Source organism: Cyprinodon tularosa, unplaced genomic scaffold (genome assembly GCF_016077235.1).
Source record: "Cyprinodon tularosa strain WSP-4 unplaced genomic scaffold, ASM1607723v1 ctg5, whole genome shotgun sequence".
In the NCBI taxonomy this organism is placed as follows: domain Eukaryota; kingdom Metazoa; phylum Chordata; class Actinopteri; order Cyprinodontiformes; family Cyprinodontidae; genus Cyprinodon; species Cyprinodon tularosa.
In genome coordinates this window covers 1,045,596-1,064,146 of record NW_024039229.1, presented here as the reverse complement: position 1 = coordinate 1,064,146, position 18,551 = coordinate 1,045,596, and the positions used below count along the sequence as shown (strand labels likewise).

The 18,551-nt window shown below is 35.8% G+C and overlaps 1 protein-coding gene across 1 annotated transcript in view; it reads right to left on the bottom strand.

The window, feature by feature from the left end:
• Positions 1 to 18,551, bottom strand: part of LOC119795076 (chloride channel protein 1-like) — a gene marked incomplete at its 5' end in the record, with an annotated part of 65,685 nt that overhangs the window by 9,886 nt on the left and 37,248 nt on the right. The window contains 6 exons of the mRNA XM_038302914.1: positions 1,205 to 1,292; positions 2,047 to 2,139; positions 4,593 to 4,684; positions 4,937 to 5,070; positions 5,721 to 5,934; positions 8,591 to 8,704. Coding sequence (XP_038158842.1) covers positions 1,205 to 1,292; positions 2,047 to 2,139; positions 4,593 to 4,684; positions 4,937 to 5,070; positions 5,721 to 5,934; positions 8,591 to 8,704 — 735 coding nt within the window. The remainder of the gene's footprint in view (positions 1 to 1,204; positions 1,293 to 2,046; positions 2,140 to 4,592; positions 4,685 to 4,936; positions 5,071 to 5,720; positions 5,935 to 8,590; positions 8,705 to 18,551) is intronic.

The following is an 18,551-nucleotide window of genomic DNA, read 5'->3' as shown; positions in this document are numbered from 1 at the left end:
AAAGTTTTAAACCTTTTATATTTAAAGGAAAAGTCCAGTTAGCAAGGAATGATCAATGGATCATTATCTATACCTAAAACTAATACATTCACAATGATTTAACAAATTTATCGATAATCAGTAAAAGAAAAAAAACAATAATTTTCATTGCAATCACTGATTGCAATGCCCATTTATGCCCAAATATAGTCACACCTCACTCCTGACGTCACAGTGCGGTAAGCCTAGCGCCATTCTCCCCGCTTTACAAGCAAAATCAATGGGAACTATGCTACACACCTGCAATCAAAAACAAGTTTTTAAGATTTCGAGAGAACTTCACCATTGAAATTTGCAAGAGCGATTGTTAAAGTGTCAATGGCCACGTGCATGGCAGTTGGATGTTGGAATACATCGGGTAAAAGTGAAAAAACAAATTAGATATTTCACCTTTCCGATTCATGATGGGTTCGTTGTTACATTGCAAACTTGAAGAGGGAGGATTTGCCATCGAACTTCTTTCCAGAGAAAAAACACGTAATATGTAGCCAATATTTCAAAGAAGAATGATTTCAAGATGACTTGGATAATAGCGCGTTGTGACAAACACCAAATATAGCATTGGGACTTGATCAACAGCTGATACCGCACCATGACATCACAAACCAGTAGGTGGCATTAATGCTATTTGACAAACATGGATGTCTCTGGTAAAGTTTCAAATCTTCAAATGAAAATTACTCTTAATAAAACACTTATCATCTATTAAACAGTATGTAATAATTTAAAATTTTAAGTACTTTCAGAAGTTTGAATTCTGAATATGACCAGACTTTTCCTTTAAATATCAATACGTTAACTAAATTAACCGAAATTCTTCACTACATCTAATTCCATCCAAGCTGAAAATTGCTTTTTCTTTCAGGAAATTAGACTAAATTATGGTGTAAATAAAATTTTCTTAAGCAAGCAATAAAATCCTATTTCATATTTTGTTAGTATTCTTTAATTGTCCCAAAGAGGGAAAATGTGTCCTCTGTGTTTAACCCGACCCCTGAGGGAAAGAGTCCGGGACCCAAAGTGAAAGTCTGGACCTTAAAACAGTGACCTTGGCAGACTCTCCAGGACACAAACACCCTACTCTCTAACCATTAGGCCTCTACTCCTGCAAAATGTTCTCCAGAGATGAATAAATGATTAAAAGTTGATTGACCTTTCTACTCACCAGTTTCAGGTGCTGTGTGGTTGGAGGATGTCTCCTGAGGCCTTGGAGGAGGAAGGGGGCCATTTCTCTCCTCTAAAACAGGGCTGCCCTGCAGACAAGATGTAGCTCGGCAATCTGGATCTGAAGCTCCAAGTTTAAACATCCCATCGTTTAAATTGGTTATTTTAATTCAAGAAGTCTTATTTGTCAGTAACATGAAGCTTTGGCCCACATTTCCCTTGTTAATTCAGCAACAATCCAAGGTTTTCTAAAACTTACTCACAAAACAACATAATTCTTTCCAAATGATTAAATATAGCAAGAAATTGGAGGGGAAAAAATGACTGTGGAGTCAGCATAAGATGGTTGTCAGGGAACTATGATTCTCTAGGGATAGAAAATAAAATTTCTGGTAATAACCTGAGCCATTAAACTCCAAACCAAACCTAATTAGCAACCAAGAACCACAACAATGTTTTAGCATAGGGTCTACTTCATCTTTCAGTACAAGACCCTATACTGATAAAAAGACTGAGCAATGCCATATTATTTGCCCCAGCAGTGGGGCAACTAACTTTTTTTCTATTCAATTCTTCTAATTGTCCTAATCATTTAGTCTACATTTTGCAATAAAAATGTATTAACACTCTGAAGCCAATTCAATAATAGTAATTGCATTTTCTGTTTACAGGATGTGTGTCTGATTACATACTAATCATGTACAGGTTTACAAAACTATATATTAAAATTATAAACTTTGCTTTAAAGAGTTTTTGTAAAACTCAATTTCTATTTAGTTAAAAAAAAAATCAAAACAAAGGTATAAACAGCTCTCAAACGGATAAAGCACATCACTGGCTCACCTTCACTCTTTCTTCATCTTCCTCCTCGTCTACAAAAGCAAAGGACTCCCAGCTGCTTTTTGGACCCTGGTCCTGCTCCTGCAGACTCGGACCCTGAGCTCACATCCAAGAAGACATTTTAAAGTAAATTAATTCTGATAAATGTGTAGACTTTACATCTAACACTGTATCATCCACAGTGTGCACAGAACTTTGCAGGTTTTGCTCAACGTTTCATGCGCAATTCACACAGAAGACTCTCTGTAACGTTTGTCCAGATTTCTTGACTGTAATTCTAGTTTGTTTGTTTTTTTTTATTTTGCCCTTAAACATCCTTAAAAAATGGAAGCATACCAGAAGCTTACACCAGAAGATAAACAAATGTCTGCATATCATGTCATTAAGAAATAAAGTGTTTCGTTATTAAAAACAAGTCCTGTCCTCAAAGGTCACAGAATTTGAATTAATTGGTCAAATTTCCTAATCAACATCTGGAAACAATCCATTCATTGATCCAGGTCTGTGTTCCCTCTTCAACACACCTGGATTAAACGATAGTTTGTTAACAGGAATCTGTGGAGCTGAATGAAATACAACAGAAATTAAACTAAATACGTTTAAAAGTTTTCGGGATGGTAGTTTTGCATGCTGTAGTTTGGTACCCATGAAAACAAAAATTTTGTTTTAATGCCAAGTTATGAGATTCACAATCACTGGGAAGGAAGTTGACATAGCAATTATCCAGCAATGACATTCTACAGAAGAGGATAAAGACACACTGCTAAAACAAGCATATAAACAGAAAGTAGGGTGGAAATTTTACAAATGGTAAACTGCTTGTACTTATATAGTGCTTTACACCAAATTCAGTCATTCACGCACACACTGATGGTGGCAAGCTACAATGTAGCCGCATCTGCCCTGGGGCTCAGTGACAGAGGTGAGGCTGCCATACACTGGTGCCAACGGGACCTCTGACAACCCTTAGTAGGCAATGCAGGTGGTTGAAATTTCTTGCCAAGGACACAAAAATGTTGGAAGCTGGAGTGTTTTAGATAAAGGTGCACAGGCCACAGGGAGCTTCACAACTTTGTCAGAGAGAAATACCTTTTAAGAGTCTGAGAGTCACATGCTGTGTAGACCGTAGCACGAGTCTTTGCTTCAACTGGTACAACAACCAAACATCCAGGACTTGGCCAGTAGATGATTGTATTAACAAAATGCTGAGCCTGAAACAGTGATGACTGACCTACAGATAAAAGTACTGGGCTGGTGATGGGGGACTACAGTACTCCTTTCTGGTAAAATTATTTTTAGAAATCATAGGCTCATAGTCTGGAGTAGGAAAGGCACAGGAAGGCAAAAAAAAAAAGGTTCTGATACTGTACAAGTACTGTAGGACATTTCAAAAGTCAGTGAGAACTTACAGTAGAGTCATGTGATCTGCTTTACCAAGTCCAGTGGAATTGGTACATGCCCACACTCCAAACAGAACTATTCAATATGATGAGATAATCATCATATTGATCCTGTTGAACAGAAGAAACTTGATCTTTCTTATAACCCCCAAAGAACCACAGCTTATTATCTTCTTGTTACCCTGCATGGACGCAGTCCTGAGAACCACTGTGGTACAAGTTAGTTACACATGTTATCAACTCTGTGAAAATCTAAGGACTTATATTTGTTACTTTTTTACCCAATACAAGACAATTTTATGTTAAATATGCTACATTGTCCGGAGGTGATGTGGACAACTCAACTGGGATTCATTTTATAAGTTTTCTTCTTAGGGTTTAGGTTAGAATTAGGACTAAGGTGGGAATTTATTAGTTTAGGTTAACGTTAGGGTTAGGTATATGTTGGTAATGGTTAGGGTCTGGGTTAGGTCATACGAATTAATGGAAGTTAATGAAAAGACCCCATAAAACATTGAAGCACAGCTTGTGTGTGAATATTTTTATACATTGTGGGGAAAAAATAGCACATTTTGGGGACTGACTTCTTGTTGGGATCAATGCCTAGTGCCTATAGATACAAAAAACAAGTACAGAAAACAACAGCACACACACGTTTGGGTGCGTGTGTATTGAATTTACTGGTAGACATTAATGTTATCACACTTAATGTCTTGTATGCCAATACTGACCAAATATGATAAATTATTAGTGTTTTTATGGCCCTTTTCTGGGTCACTCACTGGACAAAAGAGTCAGAAACTGCATCATCAATGTCCATGAAAAAGACAAGAATTCTCTATTACTGACAGTCAGTATTTCAACAAAACATAATCTAATTTTTGCATCTGTAATGTCTTTGTAACTGTTTTATAGAGTAAACTTCCCCAAGCAGGGTTTAATACACCACTATAGATAATGCAGAAATAAAGATGGGCTTCTTGAAGCATAAGAATGTGTGCATGAAAAGCATATTTGGACTTTACTGTGATTCATCCAAGGGAAAGAAGTTTTTAAAAGGCAAACTTATATTATATTACATGTTGAAGTAACAAAGAGAGAAATGCTTATCAACATAAAAAATGATTTAGTTCCATCTAATGACCCCACCTTCATTAGAAGCCTTCTCTCTGGTGACAGCCACCAATCACAGAGAGCTAAAAGCTCCACTCGGTCAATGCTTCCCAAGAGAATCATAGAATCTAAAAACAAGGAAAAATAATTTGAATTCAACAAAAAACATAAAATACATTTCTAATATATATATATATATATATATATATATATATATATATATATATATATATATATATATATATATATATATATATATATATATATATATATATATATATAAAATAAATTCTAGATTTGGTCCAGCTACTGACTTTTGATGTTTAAAATGTGTTCCTGTTCAGTTTTAGCTGTCCTACAGGGATATAGGATAAACACACCTTTTGAATCGACCAAAGGGATTGTTTTGAGTGAGGAGGAGTCCAGCAGATGTTTTACTTCTCTGTATGTAGACTGAGAGGATATGAACTTCACCTTTCTCACCATAATATCCTCTACAAAGATGTTGTATTGGCTGCAGGGATAGAGACAATACATTGAAGATAATGAATGATTATCATATAAAACCATAGTATAAAGCCTAAAACAAAACCAATTTCTATGCATGATCAAAATGAATGATAAAAAAAAAAGTGCTGCTTAAGACGAAGCTGCAGTAAGAAATTATGGTTTTAACCATCAGTGTTTGCATCTCTTTTTCTGGGACTAAGTTCCAGGTGTGTGGAGCATCTAATCTAAACCCCGGTTTATATAATTCAGGTTTAGCCCAGAGAACTCCAAGGTACCTGATTAATTGCTGGGTTCTATGTTATATCATTCAGTGGTAAAAGAGAACTTTAGATTGTAGTTGTTTATCTGATCATATTGTGACAGAGATTTAAAACGGCATGCCATCCGCATATATGGCAAAATATGTTCTAAGAAAGGGGGAACAACTAGTTAATCCATAAATCCCTTCTTTGAGATTTAACTGTTGAGGAAGACCATGTGTTCTCAGTTTCTTAGCTTTTTAATTTGCATAAGTCACTAAGTAGTCCTTTTTCAGCAAGCAGGCCATTTTAAAAACTGTTTTCTAGGCAATCTAAACCCATTTAATGTCTAACACATAAATGAGGTCCATGACAGATCCTATAGATATTCCTTGTATATGCAATTGACACAAACCTCATGTGTCCAAAGCCAAGCTCTGGCAAGTATGGTAGCTTCTTGACTTGGATGATAGAGTCATACAGGGAGGGTTGCAGGCCCTGGGCCACCATGTTCGCCAGGATTACAGCCACCATCATGGGCAGAATGTGGGAAATCTGGCCAGTCAGCTCAAAGCAAATAACGGCTGTAGAAACGGTATGAGTCACAGCCCCAGTCAAAGCTGCTGCTCCTGTCAAAGAAAAAGAAAGTAGAGATGGTTTGGGATACCGGGAGTAAAGGGAAGAAGACAAGGTACAGAAAACAAGGAAGGGATTTAAACAAAACAGGGAGAAAAGAAGCGATTAAATAAGATGGAAATCTAAAGAAAAATATAGGAAGGCCTTTGAAATCACTGGAAATATATCGAAAAGAAGATCAGAAGAAGAATGGTTAGACAGTTCAAACAGAGAGGAGAAATGGCCTTTGCAAGCTGAGGGGAGACCACGTTTCTGGGTCAGTGACTGAAGTGAAAACAGCAGAGCAAACCTAAGCTGACATTTAGCTGCCATAGCAAAGCAACCACAACTTCTACAGCAACAAACTGCAAGAGTCTGGAAGGTAGGAGGACAATATGGCTTCTGTTTGGCAGAGTTTCACTGTTGGATTTTTAGCGACATGATTCAGTTTAAAATGTTTGTGCAAAGCAGCATTTTCTCCCACTTCCTCCAATTAGGGGAAGAACCTGTGTGCTCGCTGAGTAAAAGGCTTCATGTTTTAGGAAACCTGAAGAGAAGAGTACGATGAGCTAACTGTGTATCCAGTGACTGTAGCCTGTCTTAAAATAAAATTCATTGGCAAAAAGTTGTTGTCTGAGTAACTTCAAAACCAATCTCATAATTTACTCCTGAAAAAAGGCGGTGCCCCTAATTATGCCAAAGTATTTTGTTTCCACTGCATTAGGAAATGTTTCACCGGAACCTTGTGCAAATTCTCCTCTCTTTACCTGATCTGCTGAATCTGACATGCTCTCATTACAACCATAGGTTGTGTTTGGACAGAGAAAATTACTTTAGACAGAAATAGCTTCAAAGTTGTTAATATTTGTTGGGTTTAGCTTTTCTTTTTATTCTTAAGTTGCGGCAAAGTGGACATAGTTAGAGCACAGGCTATTGGTGACTTACTCAACACCACCAAAACTCACCTAATATTGGGTTGGATCTCAATATCTCAAATGTTAACTAACCCTAACCCATGATAAGTGTTATCTGAATAGTGGTGGTAGTTAGGAAGGAGCTAAGGGTTTGTAGTACTATCCTTCCATACAGCTGGACCTTCTGAATATCCTAGCTGCTGCTGAGAACATATAAGCAAAACCCCCCTCATAGAGTTGAACAAAAATATGTCATTTTGTGATACATATTCTGTGTGACACACGCAAATGTACACAAATGTTCACTAGATTTGTGTTATTATTGCTTTTTGTGTCCTTTTTCAAAAAGACTACAATCTGACTGGTGTAATTCATGTTTGTCCGTTGCGTTGTCATGCCTGTAAGGATGAAGGCTGTCTGAATCTCCTTTACTACTCGTTGAATGGCTACGATACAATTGAGATAAAAGCTGAGATGAGTTACTTAGATATTTTAAATATTTTGTTTAGCCTGACTTTTAGTTAGCTTTTTGCAGTGCACACATTTAGTTAACTTTGATTGTCAGTTTCTTATATTTTGGTTAAATGCAATTGATTTAGTTGCCAGTTTCCTTTGGAGCTGCTGCTGGGCTGTTGCAACGAGCTTCAGCTTTCTTCTCCTTAATTGGTCATTGCAGGCTTATCAGCAGCTCACACCACTTGTAATTGGAGGGGAAATTTGCTTATCCTTTCTTTACATCTTCTTTGTTTTGGATAGTTTTGTTAATTTGTTCAACTTAAAAAGTACTTAGTGTCTGGCCAGTATTTGTCACTTTAAGTTAATTTGTTTGTTAGTTTGTTAGTCAGTTATCCCCCTTGTGTGTCAACAGTGGTCTGATCAGCCATTATTTAAATTTCGCCTATGCCTTGTTTGAGAGGTGAGTTTTTGCTTGAGTTCATTGTGTTAGTACCTGAATTGAAGTCTGTTTTGTTGACCTCTGTTTTTGAGCCCAGTTTATCATTTTTTGAAAACTTTCGTGAAATAAATTAACAACTTTTTTAAAGATTTTCAGGGGTTTTATGGCTGGTTTGTTCAAATCCCTCACAACAACAAATACAAGTAAACATTTTTATTGTATAGTTCATGAGTTTTCCTTTTCTTTTAAGTTTTACTTCCAAAATTATTTATTATTTATTTATTTGAACTAAAAATTAAAGGATTCTATTGATAACCTCTGGTACTGAGAGAAGTTGTTTATCCTGTATGTCTGTAGTGCTTGTTTGAGAATTGAAGTGCACAAATTCAGTCCTTTTGTCTTTTATTACAACACACCTCACCAGACGGGTATTGATTAAGCAATAACAAACAGACAATGAGCTGTTTAGCTTTTAATTCCGGATAATCAGGCAGCGCCCCAGCTTGTTCAACTTGATTAAAATCCCAAAGTTTGTTAAGCCTTAGAAAACTGATAATTATTCATACCATACATGTCATTACACTAAAGCAAGGGACCAGAGAGTTTAGGGAAGAGAAGTTGGCATTGAAGAGACACTTGACATGTTTTAAAAATCATTGGATGCAATGTTAAGATAATTTAAAAGCAAAATGCTACATGAAAAAATTGGAAATGTTTGAAAGCAGAACTTAATGGATATGGATTTTAATGGTGCAAAACCCAATAACCGCTGTTGATGCTGATGTTTTTCAAAGATGACAAAGCATACAAAAGCTGAAACACAAAACAGAGCAATAACAGAAACAATAACCACAGACTGACCAATGACTGCATAACCACCGGGAATGATGCGGTACAGTATGCCATCGAACACAATCCCATGAGGAAACAGGGTTGCCATGACTTCCCCGACAAGTCTGCCAAATGCAGCTCCTACAGGAGGAAGAAAATGGTGAAAGTGAATACATTTTTAACAGTAGACACTAAAAATTAAACATCTGGCACCGCTCTCCAGTACTAAAATTAATTATCCATCCACCCACTTTCTATATACACTTAACTCTGTTCACTGGCGCTGAATGGAGGGGTAGCAGCTTAGCTCCAGTGCTCACTGGGTAAAAGTCAGGGAACACCCAGGAGATGGTAAAAGTCCATTAAAGGACCAGCACAGAAATTAAACCTTCTTCTGACACACTTTAACCAAAGATAATTAAATGAAAATTGTTTGTACATCCCCATATAACAGTTGGCAAAAGAAACATATAAGGACAGATAAGGTTTCTTAAACTAGGCCATGGAGCGACATCAGGCTGAGTAATACAGCGAGAAGTTTAATGTAGAGGCAGCACTTAGAAATTACCACTTCAAAGTTCTGACCCAGTCGTGTTCATCTTCACACAAGTTCTCTTTAAAAACAGCTTTCTAGCCATTTGAGATTGGTACTGTTAAAGAAAAATGATTATTTTTTAGACTTTATTACAGTTAATCTTATGGCATGTGTAAACACTCTCACTTGAACATATTTCTTAATTTTGAACAAGGCTGTGTTAATGATTTAAAACTACTAATGGGTAAGTATTCAAAGCACAGGAGGCCCCCGCATTCCACAAGCTGTCTGTGAGAGCTTATCTTGTATTTTATGACTTTAGGAATTCTAGATGCCAGGACAAGCTTTCCGCCTTTTCTTGTTAAAACAAAGAAGCAAATGACCCCAGATGTTTGCAGTAAATAAGGGGAAGCCCTAGCAGTGTCAGAGATGGCGTTTGGTTGGAGGACCGAGGGCCAGCCCCTTTTTGAATGGATTAGATACAAGAGGATAAAGCTTTCTAAATGGAAGAAAAAGATCAGATTTGCCCTTGCAACTCTCCAAAGATGTCTCTGTACTCTTTGCTTTCTTTCCTCCTATGTCAGGTAATGGAATGTATGTCTCTGTTGTTCTGTTTTTTTCTGGTGTAGGTTTTGCATTGTTTAAATTTTTTCTAAATTTAAATCCCATTTTTTTTTTATTTTGGGTTTAAAACCCCCTGAAATTTTCTGGGGGACGTCAACACGCAATGTTGGTTTTTTACCAAACGCAGCTGGGCCGAGTGGCCCTTTGGGGGAAGGGAAAAAAACAAAGCCAATCTTTTTCCCCAAAGTTAACTATGTTAGAATTTTTTTTCTTCCTTTAAAATTTGGGGGGGCTCTTGGCGGTTTTTTGGAGTCCCCGGGGAACGGCTGTTTTGGCCCCTGATTGATCCTTTTTTGGGCCCGAGCTTCGGGGGGGTTTGGTAAAAACAGTATTTAAATTTTTTTTTTATTTGTTTTGAAGCGCCGTGGGGGCCCCGGACCGGGGCCTGTTTTTGCTGTGGGGCGGCCTCACAAAAATTCCCAGATGCTGCAGAGGAAAGATAAAACCCCCTTCTAAAAGTGCCCAGTTTTTTAAAGGTTTTTAAATAAATCCCACATTCCCGGGAACTGGGGGGGGCTAGTTCAAACAGACCCTTTTCCCTTAAAACCCCTGACTTAACCCCGGGTTTTTTTTTTAAAAGGGGAAAGGGTTTTTAAATTTTGTTTGGGGTTTTAAATTTTTTAAATTTAAAATTGTTTTAAAAATTAAAATAAAAAATTAAAATTTTTCTTTTTACCCTGAGGAGAAATTTCCCCTGGGCCTCTAGAAAAAGTTTTTTTGGAAATTTGTGTTTTGGTTTTATTTTTTTGGGCTTTTATCACCCGGGGAGATTTCGATCATTTTTCCAGGGGAAATTTTATAATTATTTTTTTTTAATTGGATGGGTTTTTTAAATCACTCTGGAAAAGGACAAATTAGCAGGTTAATTGGCCCGGTTTGAAATCACTAGGGGAAAAAAAAAAAAAAAAAATGGATTTAATAGCAGTTTGGACCCCCTTTTTTTCAATTTTGGGGGGGGGGCCCCCCTTAAGGGGGTTTTCCCTTATATTTAAAAAAGGACTAAAATAAATTTTTTTGGGTTTTAACCCCGGGTTTAAATCGTTTCCTCCCCAGCTAAAAAAAGAAAAAACCTTTTGTCACTGGGGGGATTGAGTATCAAATTTAAACTAAATTGAGGCTTATTTTCGCCTCGGGGCTTAAACCCCAGCCCCTGAAGTGTAGGAACTGAGAATTTTTGGAAATGAGAAAAAAAAGGGTTTTTGAAAAATTTGAAATTGGGACAATTAAAAGATGCGTATACATTCTTTTAGCCGGTTTTCCTGAGGGTTTTTTTTTCCCTTTTTTTTTTTTTGTTTTTTCCTTGACTAAAACTAAAAATTTTGCCCTGTGGTTTCTGTGTTTTGTATTTTTTTTTGTTTTTTTTGGCTGTTGTCTGTTTCCCCCGTTATACTGAAGCCTTTTTGTCCCCCCCAACCCGCTGCTGCCCTTTTGTCTGTTTTTTTGGGGGGGGGTTCCTAAATTTGTGCGAGATTGTGGGGAAAGTGTTTTGGGTTTCAAATTGGGTTCGGGAAAATTTTGTTAAATATTTTTGTGGATGTTGTTTTTCTGATTTTCGGGTTTAAAATTTTCTTCGGGGGCCAGAGGTTGTCCCCCTTTTTGGGGATGAAATTTTTGTTTCACAGAAAGGGGAAACGTTTTGCCCCCCCTTATTTGCTTTTTGGGGAGTGCTTCATTTTTTGGGTTAGCACTGATGTCCAGTTTAAATTTTTCAGGTTTCTTGGTTTTAAATTTTAAAATTACTTTTAGAACTGTTTTGTTTTGGAAAAAAAAAAAAAAAAGTACAAAATAAAAAGATTTACAGATTTTTTTTTTACTTTCTCAGCGGGGTAAAAAGTTTTTGCTTTCCATTCCAGGTTTTTAAAGCCGGGAAAATACCCAAATTTGTTTTTTTAAAATCCCTTTTAAAAAATTGAAAAACACTTAAATTTCTAGGTTTTCCCGACAAAAGGGGGAAACCCCCTCACGGGAAGGGAACGGAGAACATATGGATTTTTTTTCTGTTTTAACATTGTTTTTCACACTTTTTAATGTGGGAACATTTTGAAACACTAAAAAATGACTTTGTTTTTGAAAGGACGATCTTGGGTTTTGAACCCCCTTTTTCGAAATTACATGCCCACATAAAACTTTTTTTGGGGTTTTCCCTACGGGGGGTTTTAATGGGTAGCCCATTTTAAACGGGGGGGGGCTAAAAAAGGAAATTTTTTTTTGGTGTAAATTTTGGATTTTTTTAAAAAGGTTTTCCATTTCCAAAACGGAAACAAATTAGAACTATTGGATAAAAATTGTTTTTTTATTTTTTTTTTTCCAACCCAAATGGATTTTAAATAAAATTTTGTTTTTTAAGATTTTTTCCAAGGATGTTTTTTTGGGTTTTTAAATCGGGGGAAACCCTTTCCTGCATCTTTTTAAAAAGGGTTTTGGTTGTTTGAGTGCTTGGTTTTGAAAAAAGTGAATGTGAGGTAAATGGCCTTTGATGGGTTTTTGGATGCTCTCTAAATATGACCTAAATTTTTAGTGGGTAGCTGTGTATTTTTTTTCTTTTTTTAAAACTATTTAGGTACACAAAAAAAGGGGTTTTTTTTCCCCATAAATTTTGGTTTTTTTTTACTGTTTTAAGGGACAAAAAAAAAAAGGTTTAATGACGATTTTTCATTTTTTTGGGGGTCACAACTGGTTAAAAAGGGGAATCTTTCTGTTTTGTGCAGTAAAAAATTAAAATGAAACGGGGAATTTCCCCCCTTTGGGCCCTTTAAAGCAGATAGAGTAGTTTTAAAAAAAAAAAATTTGTTTTTTCCCCCTTTTGCCCTAAAAACCCTTAACAAACTAACCTAAATTCTAACTAAATAAATTTGGGTTTTATATTCAATGGGTGGACGGGAAAATTGGAGGGGGGGGGGGGGGGGGGGGGGGGGGGGGGTTAAAATTTTTTAGCATAAAGGGGGGTAAGTTCTTCCTTTTTTTTTTTTTTCCCCCCTCTAAATTTTTTTTTCTTTTTGGAAAAATAAGAAAAACGGGGGGAAATTTTAATAAAGAAAAAAACTTTAAAAAGAGGGAAATTTTAAAATTTTACAAAATTTCTCAGTCTAGTTTAATACTAGATGGAAGATTTGGAGAAAGGGTGGAACATTTTATGATTTTTTTTTGGTTTTTTTTCAGCAAATTATTATAAAAAAGTGACATAAAATTCCAAATTTTTTTTAAAAAGGGAAAATTTTATTATATCAACAGGGGGGGGAAGAAAAATTTAGACCCAAATTTTCCGGGAAAAAATTTTTTTTGGGAAATTATTTTTAATGGAAAATTTAGTTAACCCAAAAATTTTGTTTTTTTCGATTAACAATAGGGGAATTTAAATGGATTTTTTAATGTAGAGAGATTAGAAAATTAGTTTTTAAATCATCTAAAATTTTGAAGGGTTTCAAATAAATCTATCCCATGTCTTTTTTACATTTAAAATTGTTGAAAAATTTCTAAAATTCCCGGGCTGCTTTTTTGATTTATACATTTTGGGTGAAAAAATTTTTTAATTTTGGGGAAAAAATTTTTGGGTTTAAAAAATTTGCTATGAAATTCAAATAAAATGAAAAGGGAAATTCGGGCTTTTTTGAAAAAAGGACTTTGCCCTTAAAGCGGGGGAAACCAATGAAAAGGAATTTTTGGGTAATTTGGGAAAAAACAATAGGAAAATTCTTTAATTTAAATTTTGGCCCCAAGGGAAATTCCCATCACAATTTTTTTATAAGTATCATATTTTAAACCATTCTAGGGGTTTTGTTCTAAATTTTTTAAATTTGATTTTGGGTGGGGTTTGGGTGATTTTTAAAATTTTAGTTGATATTTGGCACAAGCAGAGAAAAATGCCCCATCGGGGTTTTTAAAGTTTATTGATTTTGAACAGAAAAGTGCCCCAATTATTTTTTTAAATTTCTGGCACATCCGATCGTGGGACAAATTTTAAAAAATTTTCTATCTTTTTTCCTTTTTGCAGTTCAGGTTTTGGGGCCCGTTGGCCGTTTTTGCTATAACAACAAAAATCTCGAGCCACAGGGGAGGAGCTTTCACAAGATAAATTTTATTTATAGTATTTGGAAAGAAAAAAATTTTGGCCAAATAAAATTTTGTTTTTAAAAAAAAAACTTTGTTTTAAATTTTTTCTTTTGGCAGTTTCCCTTCCTTCAAATTTGGGAGGGCCCAATTTTGGGGGGGAAAGGGTATTTTAAAGCTCAAAAGATCATGGAAGATTTTATTTAAGGGAATCCGTTTTGATTCCCGGGCATCAGGCCACGTTGTTGCTGAAAAAAGCCCATGAAAATGCTGAACTGGGGCCCTCTTCTGCGGGGATGTGTAATAAAAACCCCAAAAAGCTTTTGACGATTACAAAAGGTCAGTAAAAAGGCAAAATTTTTTTCCCTTTGGGAAAAACCAAAAGCCCTTCCTTTGACTGTTGTTTTTCAGCCTGGCTGAAAAAAAAAAGGGGACCCCGGGCGTTATCTTTTGGGGGGTTTTTCCTAGGGCCCTGGAAAATTCAGCATGAGGGGGACCCAAAGATCATAGAAAAAACCCGGAGGGGGGGCTTCAGTAGTTGACTGGTCTCCCTTGGTTTTTCCTATGTCCCCTCTGCCCGCCCCACAAAAAGGCTGACCAAAGTTCATCAAGGGGAAATTATCCAGAGGGTTTCGCACTGCTGGAAAGCCCTTTCCCTCTAGACAGTTCTAAATTTTCAGCAGATCCAAAATTTGGGGGGCATGGCGAGTCGCTCAGCGGGGGGCCTTTTTGTGGGGGTTCCATTTTTTGGACCCGGGAAATTTCACCTTGACCCATTGACCGGGGGCCCCCAAAGGGGCCCCACTCCGGGGGTTTCCCCTTTCCCAGTCGAAGGTTGGAGAAGGAAAAAGCGGTGCCAAACACAATTTTCGGGTTTAGGGGTAAAATAATTCTTTTTTTTAAAATTTTTTGGGTAGTGTGTGATTTAACCATTGTTTTTCTTCTTTTTTTAAAATTTTAGCACTGGGGCGCCCTGTTTTTTTTCAGTCCTGCAGCCCTGCAGTGAAAATTCTGGGTTTTGGGGACAACCCCATCTCCTGGGGTCAGGGGGTTTTTTTACGATCCCATTTAAAGGGGTTGGTTTTTAAACCAATTTTTTTACAAAACTGCATTCCTCCATGTTTCCCCCTCTGTTTGATCCAAAAATAAAAATTGTTTTTTTTTCCCTTTTTTCCTGCCTGAAAAGGGAAGGGGCAGGGATAACGATTCCCAAAAAAACATTCTTTTTTAATATAGCTAAAATTTGCATTTTTGGGGTTTTAGGGTTTTCTTTAAACAAAAAGGAAATAAATCAAAAATTTTTTTTTTGCATAGTACAGTGGCTACCATTCAGTAAAACAAAATTTTTAAATTAAATAAAAATTTTTTAAAATTTAAAGGTTTTTAAAGGGGATTGGTTTTTCTATAGACTGACTTACTGAAGGAAAAAAATGACACCAATTTTTTCTTTTGTTGTTTTTCCCAAAAAATTTTAAACAAAAAAAAAAATTTTCTTTGATTGGGGGTTTGCAGTTTGAAAACGGGAAAACTGGGACCCCCGGGTTTAAATTTGAAATTCCAACTGTTTTTACATGAGGCTAAATTTTAGTGGGGGAATACGGATTTCTCTCAAAGATTTTTTATAGGATTTTTATTGTTTTTCTATGACAGAACATTTGTTTCTGTTATAGAAACAGGGGGACATGAATGGAAAATTTATACTGAAAAAGGGAAAAAAATTTTTGTTGGATCCCCCTGCATTTACTTTTTTGGGAAAAAAAAAAGGTTATTTAAGTTAAATTTAAAAAAAAAATTAAAAAGTTTTTTTCGGGGGTATTACAGGCATTAAAGATGAGCTAAAATAAAATTTTTATATGAAATAAAATAAAATTTATAAAAATTTAAAAACTAAAAAAAAATATTTGACTAAACAAAAAATTTACATAAAATAGTGTTTTTTTAAATAAGGAAGGGGGGTTGTTGGGTTGTTTTTCAAACTCTAAATTTATTATTTTTTAAAAAAAAAAGTTTTTTTTAAATAAAAAATCCCCGGAAGGTCCCAAACTAAAGATTTACCCTCATTTTTAAAAAATTTAAACTGTAAATTTAATCTCTCCCCCAAAACGAAAACATTGATAATTGAAAAAACAATATAAAAAAGGGGGAATACATTATTTCAAATTAAAAATTTTTTTTAAATGGTTTTTTAAATGAATAAAATGGGGAAACAAAGGTAAAAATGGTTGGGAAAATTTTTTGGGGGTTTAAAAAAAGATTGGAATAAAGTTTGGGCATTTTTTATTTTATGATCAAAGTAAAGGAAAGGGGTGATCATTTTTTAAAAGGGTTTAAAAAAAAAAAGAAAATATTTATGATTGGAAAAATTTAAATTTTGGGCTAAAATTTGGAAAATTTTCCAAAAATTTTTAAAATTTTTTGGAAAATTTCTTTTAAAAAACAGTTTTGTTTTGGGTTTAAAATGATAAAGGAAAAATTTTCATTTTTTCATGTAGGGCCCTTTTATAAAAAAGAGGGTTCCCAAAGGGTTGGGTAAAATACAACTCCCCCAAAATAGCAGATTTAAATACAAAAGGGAAAAACAGTGAAGCTGCTTAAAATGAGGAAACAATCATTAACCCCAAACAGGGTTTCCCCCCATATGAGCTCCCGGGCAGGACGGAATTTTTTTCCCGGACCTGGGTACCCGCCCTCCAGGAAAGGAAAGGGAAAACTTTTCACATTTATCTCATAAAGAAATTTTTTCAATGAGTTACAGGGGCCCCGGGGAAAGAAATTAAAAAAAATTTCCAGACGTCAAAAGGAACGCAGGCTCCCGGGGTCAGTTTCGGGGGAAACGACCTGGGCCCCCGGGTGGTCATCCCAAAAAAAAGTGGTCTGAAACCCCCTTCGCCAGAAACCAAAAACCGGGCGTGGAGGGGTAAAATCTCAGGCTTTCCCCTCTACAAAGGGGAAGGAGACACTGGTTCCATTGGAGTCCCCCGCACATAAGGGTGAGGAGCCACGGGCAAAGCTGGGAAAGGGATACAGGGAAAAATAACATCTCAACCCCGCGGTCGAGGAGTGGTTCCCCCGAGGGGCCCTCACAGCGCGGGGGAAAGGAAGGGTTTTGCATTTTTCCCGGGGAGAAATTGCCCCCAAAAACCCCTTCCAATTTTTCCCCGAAATTTTCAAGGTTAAAAGGCCCAAAACAGGCACAATAAAACCTGTTCCCGGGGTCCTTCCCTTGAGAAAAAAAGGGGGGAAATTTTCCCCCCTCTCCTTAAAAATCACTTTAAATTTTGGGATAATACTCCAATTTTTCAGTGTTTCAACGGGGCACTAGGTGGAAAACTTTTAGGTTTAAAAAACCGAGGGGGAAACCCTTTAAAAGGGTTCCCCGCTAAAAAGATAAACATTAACTTTTTCTTTTATTGGCGGGGTTTTTTGTTTTTTTTCGAAATCTTTAAGAACATTCGTTTCTTTTTTTCGCGTATTTTTTTGGGTCGTTTTCCTGACGAAGAATTTTTTATTCCCCTTTTTTGAAAGGACTATCGAAAGGGAAAATAGAGACAACTCTAACTTTTTATTATTGAATTGGGGAAAAAAAAAAAAAAAAAAAATTTTTGGGAATTTTTTTTTGTGGTTTTTTGCTATTTTTTTAATTTTTATGTTTTTTAATGATGGTAAAATTTCCCTTTATGTTTTTATTGGTTTTTTTTTTGACCCAAATTTTTTAGTTTTTGGGGGTGATATTTTCTTTTAAGTTGCCTTTAGGCCCTTTTTTTTTTTAAATTTGAGATTCTTTCTTTTATTTTTTTTTTTTTTTTCCCTATTCTGGGCCTTTATATTCCTTTTGTGTTTTTGCTTCTCTTTTAGAAAACTGAGTTTTATGATTTTTTTATAATTTTTTTAAGTGAAATTTTATTTTTAAAATTTTTTTTTACTGGTTTAAAAATTTTTTTGGTTTTTATCAGGGGAGTAAATTTAAAATTTTTTGGACAGGCCAAAAAATACAAATTTTTATTAAATTTTTGATTTATGGAGTTTCCCGCTTTTAAAAAACAGGCCTGGCAGGGGACCTAGGAGGTGTTTTTTTTAAAAGGGGGGCTGTTATAAAATTTTGGGGGTTTTTAAGGGTTTTTTTTTTTAGTATATAAATAATTTTTTTTGGGTTTCCCCTTTAGAAGGCTTAATCATTTTATTTGTGAGGTCCCGTAAGTTTCAACCTCCCAAAAGGGGGTGTTTAAAGGGAAAAAAGGATTATTTTTTTAGACTTTATTTCAGTTAATTTTTATGGGAGTGTACAACACTCTCCCCTTGAACATATTTCTTTAAATTTTTAAACAAGGCCCCGGGGTTTTAATGATTTAAAATAGAGGTAAAATTCCCAAAAGCCGGGAGCCCCCCCCATTCCCCCCAACCGTTTTATGAGAGCTTTTCTTGTGTTTTTTTTTGACCTTTTGGGAAATTCCCAGATGCCCCGGGCAAGGTTTCCCCCTTTTCTTTTTTTTAAAAAAAAAGAAGCAAATTACCCCAGAATTTTGCCCGTAAAAAAAAGGGAAGCCCAACAGTGGGCCCGAGATGGGTTTTGGGTTTGGACCGAGGGCCAGCCCCCTTTTTTAATGGATTAGATTTCAAGAGGATAAAGCTTTCTTAAAAGGAAGAAAAAGATCGATTTGCCCTTGGCCAAAATCCCCCAAAAAAAGTCCCCCTGTACTCTTGCTTTCCCTTTCCCTCTATGTCCGGGAAGGGGAAGGGATGCTCCTTTTTGTTTTGCCGTTTTTTGTAGGTTTGTGCAAAAAGCCC